Source organism: Opisthorchis viverrini (genome assembly GCF_000715545.1).
Source record: "Opisthorchis viverrini unplaced genomic scaffold opera_v5_98, whole genome shotgun sequence".
In the NCBI taxonomy this organism is placed as follows: Eukaryota; Metazoa; Platyhelminthes; class Trematoda; order Opisthorchiida; family Opisthorchiidae; genus Opisthorchis; species Opisthorchis viverrini.
In genome coordinates this window covers 484634-488257 of record NW_008751755.1, presented here as the reverse complement: position 1 = coordinate 488257, position 3624 = coordinate 484634, and the positions used below count along the sequence as shown (strand labels likewise).

Sequence of the window (3624 nt, the reverse complement as noted above, 5' to 3'; positions counted from 1 at the left end):
TGAATCAGCGATACTACGAACTTCAACTTACTAAAAGGTGCCCATGACTTTGTGGAATACAGATCGTGTCTGTGTGCTAGAAAGGGAAGAAAACAGAAATAAACCAGGACTCTCAGTTGAGAAGAATGGCAAAAACCCCGTGTACCCTTCCAAGTCTTGAAAACCTCGCTACACAACAGTTTGGAGCTGGGCCAGTATCAAAAGTATAAGGTGTTGCTCAACTAGCCACATACCTATCATAGTATCAGAGATGGAGGACGAAATCTTTAGGCTCACAATGAGCCTTCATAAACTGATAAAACTATCACCATTAGAATATAATATATTTCATAGCCATTTGTTCAGTCTATGGATCAAGCAAGGCCAGGGCTAAAATGAGAGGTTGCCTCTATCCTGCTATTTCATCAAGTGGCCGATAGGTTGGACCTATTCACCCATCGAATCGTTCTCCTGACTTCGATCGTCTCGAGGATATCAGAAAGAGTAATCAAACATCCTTCAGATTCATATATGACTAAAAAAGGTAAATCAGTGACAACCAGCAATGGGTTTTAAGTAACCGGCCGTGCGAGCGGCCTACTCTATTTTTGGAATAAGGTAGGCAGGTGAGGAGGGGTACAAATTTAAAACCCGTTGAATCTGCCTGGAGAGAGCCTCCAAAATACTGACTCAGAGACCGCCAGTGCTGGTACTTGAGTCACGTTTGGAATGCTCTCCACTATTCAGCTGGTCCCGATGCTTTTGATTGGGATACAGATTGGCCGTGGAATTCACCACGTTAGTCTTGATCCAAGTGCGAGTCAGGCCCCACGCCGTTGGGGGCCGGGGCCCCAAACTGCGAGTGAGCTCCCAGCACTTAAGTCGCTGCTCACTCTGAGTAGAATTACTGATTCGGGCAACATGATGCAAAATGCAGAACCAGATGGCCATTATTGAAAGAAAACTGGAATGTGTTGACAGAACGAGCCAGCTCTGCACCAGGATGGCCTTTTTTCTGGATTTGGGGAACAGACTTCATGGGCCGGAAAGATGTTATGTACGCAAGTAACACGCTTCGTCAATTGATAGCGAAGCTGTAGTGAACAGTGTGGCCACCGTTGTACCGTCAATGGAACGTCGCACCTTGGTTCATGCACATCCCTTCATTGACGTCTTAGGTGAAGAGGCTGGAGCTAGTATATACGGTCCGATCCTGCCCCAGTTGGTAGGTTCCCCACCATCTGGAGATAAACCCGTCAATTATGTTGTGCTGCTCCCAGTATCAACTGAGCTCAGACCGTGCCAATTCTGGCAGTACAGCATCAATTTCGGATAGTGTCCACCCAGCTTTTTTGCACCAACTTCCAGGAATTGTTAGACACCCACAACTGATTTCATTGGTGTCTTTATTCTGACCGTACTCTTATGATTGTGCAGAAGGATATGATACTCTCTGGTTGCGAATAAAAACTGTTATTATTATTTGGGATGGTCGGGGAACTACTGAGAAAAAGACCAACAAGGAGCAAGGACCTTCCCAACACCATTGAGGGTGCGGCGTGGTTGGCGCTTGGTGCTGCCGCCCAGGTGCACACAGCAGCCGCAGTTGGACTGAGGATCCAAGAGCCCCAAAAGCTTCAGAACAGTGCGACAGGGACAGCAAGAAATCTGAGACCATCAGTAGCGAGCAACTGGGAATGATATCAGCTACTTGGTTATCTAGTGAAGTCACAGCGCCATATCTTGGGGCATGCTGTCAAAAATAGACTTATTTCACATTGTAACAATTTAGGCATGATCTAGCCGGTCTGAATGTTACGGGCAACAAAGCAACTGAGGGGGGAAACAAAGGAGGGTTGCTTATCACGTGATAAGTAATCGAACAGCGTGGGAAACCGAAAACCTGGAACGATGGGGAATGATTTGAGACTCATATGGAGATGAAGCTTGAACCAGAACGGAAAAACAACCTCAACCCTGAATGACTTTGGATAGTTGAGTTAATGGCCAGGCTCACAAAAAGCTGAAATAGAGAGGAAGGGATTGAAATGTTCGCATTTTAAACAAATGGTTGGTTTTGCCAAAATATGGTTCACATTAAAACTGCTTAAACTCACCAGTGGCACTCTCAGAAAGAAGGCAAGTGTAAAATGCATTTTAGATAGAAAAATAATGCTGCTGAATAGGGCCAATAGAGAACCATTGGTAGAATCACTGAACATGTGAGCGAATAAAACTAAATTGTAGCACATGACTGTTTTGGTTAGGTCCAAACGAATGGCTCAGCGATTTGGACAGGTCCAGATGAAAGATCCCTTTGTAGTGGCAGGTAAAAGAACAATTGAACAAGGGGGGACTTTCAAAAGCAAGAAGATGGTGTTTACGAGTGTGCCATTAGACTTATTATGGCAATTGTATGCCGTCATTTTCATAACATACATCCGTTCCGGACATCCATGTAACGGATATAATGGTTGCGGCTATCAGATGAGGGATGCGCATCCTTGCTGCAGCTGGATCAGGCCTAACCGAGGAGATTGAAAGGAGTAGAATCAAGCCGACGTGTAATCACTGGTAATCTTTGTTCAGTTTGTTAATGTGCGTGTAAATTGGGGGGCAGGCAATATAGACGATCACTTTGTGGGGCGTCCGGAGCAGCTACCGCTTGGAAATAGGAAGAAATAGCGTGAGATCAGTGTAGTCCGTTGAGTGACAGGAGGTATCCCATGGAATGTGCACAATAAACGTGAAATCTGAGAGCAGTTTTTGGCAGGCCACAGGTGCCTACGAAAGGGTCATTATTTGGTGGCTGACCTGGCAAGCAAGGAACGGCTGAAGAACGGGAACGAAACAAATCGCCTAGAGTGTGATTCTGCAGTACAATCAAATGTCGACGCGAGAAGCCAGCACTAAAGTTAACAGTTGTCTCACCCCACACTGAGCATCAGTCTATAAGACGAGAGTATTTGCAAAATTATGGGGAGGTAAGGAGTTAACCCGCGTGATAGTGAGCTGCAAGGATGTTCGTTGGACCAGTTATAGGGGGAAATTACAGTGCAAATGTGGTTTCCTCCCGCCTAGTATATGGGATCTGTGTAATAACCCTCGCCCGACAAACCAGGACTGATTCGTTTTTGTTACAAATGGAAGTAATCCTTCACATAGCCATTTTTCCTTCACCATAATTATTATTATACTTTTATACCCTGCTTGCTATCTAGTAACCGTTAGGCTTTCATCTTTCTTGTGCGACAATATATTACTAACCTTCTGTCCGGTGATGCCTCGACCAAGAAAGGACTTTTGTACGTGATTTTGACTGAAGGATATGCACACATGAACAAGTGTGGGTGCACGCTTGTGGGTTGCTTTTAACGAGCAACTTCGGATCATGCATAGAAGAACAGACCTACTAAAATTTCATATAAGCTCTGCTTTTACAGCGGTGCACAAACAGTCTTGAAACTTACGAGCCCGGAATCCTGACAATATTACTTAGCGCCTCGTCGTCCCGGAATCTAAGCCTTGCTAAGCTCAGCTAGATTATTCAGGCAAGGAAGCAACGGGCATATTCTCCTTTGCGTAAACTTTCGATCTTTCGGTCTTTTTTGCATTAAGTTGCCTGTAGTAAAAATTTTCCTCTAC

At 45.0% G+C, this 3624-nt stretch overlaps 1 protein-coding gene across 1 annotated transcript; it reads left to right on the top strand.

The window, feature by feature from the left end:
• Positions 1-1108: 1108 nt before the first annotated feature.
• T265_05308 (hypothetical protein) lies at positions 1109-1315 on the top strand (the record flags this gene model as incomplete). The annotated part of the gene is made up of 1 exon (XM_009170291.1): positions 1109-1315. One exon carries the CDS (start codon positions 1109-1111, stop codon positions 1313-1315), a length of 207 nt encoding a protein of 68 aa, XP_009168555.1.
• Between the last annotated feature and the right edge of the window lie 2309 nt (positions 1316-3624).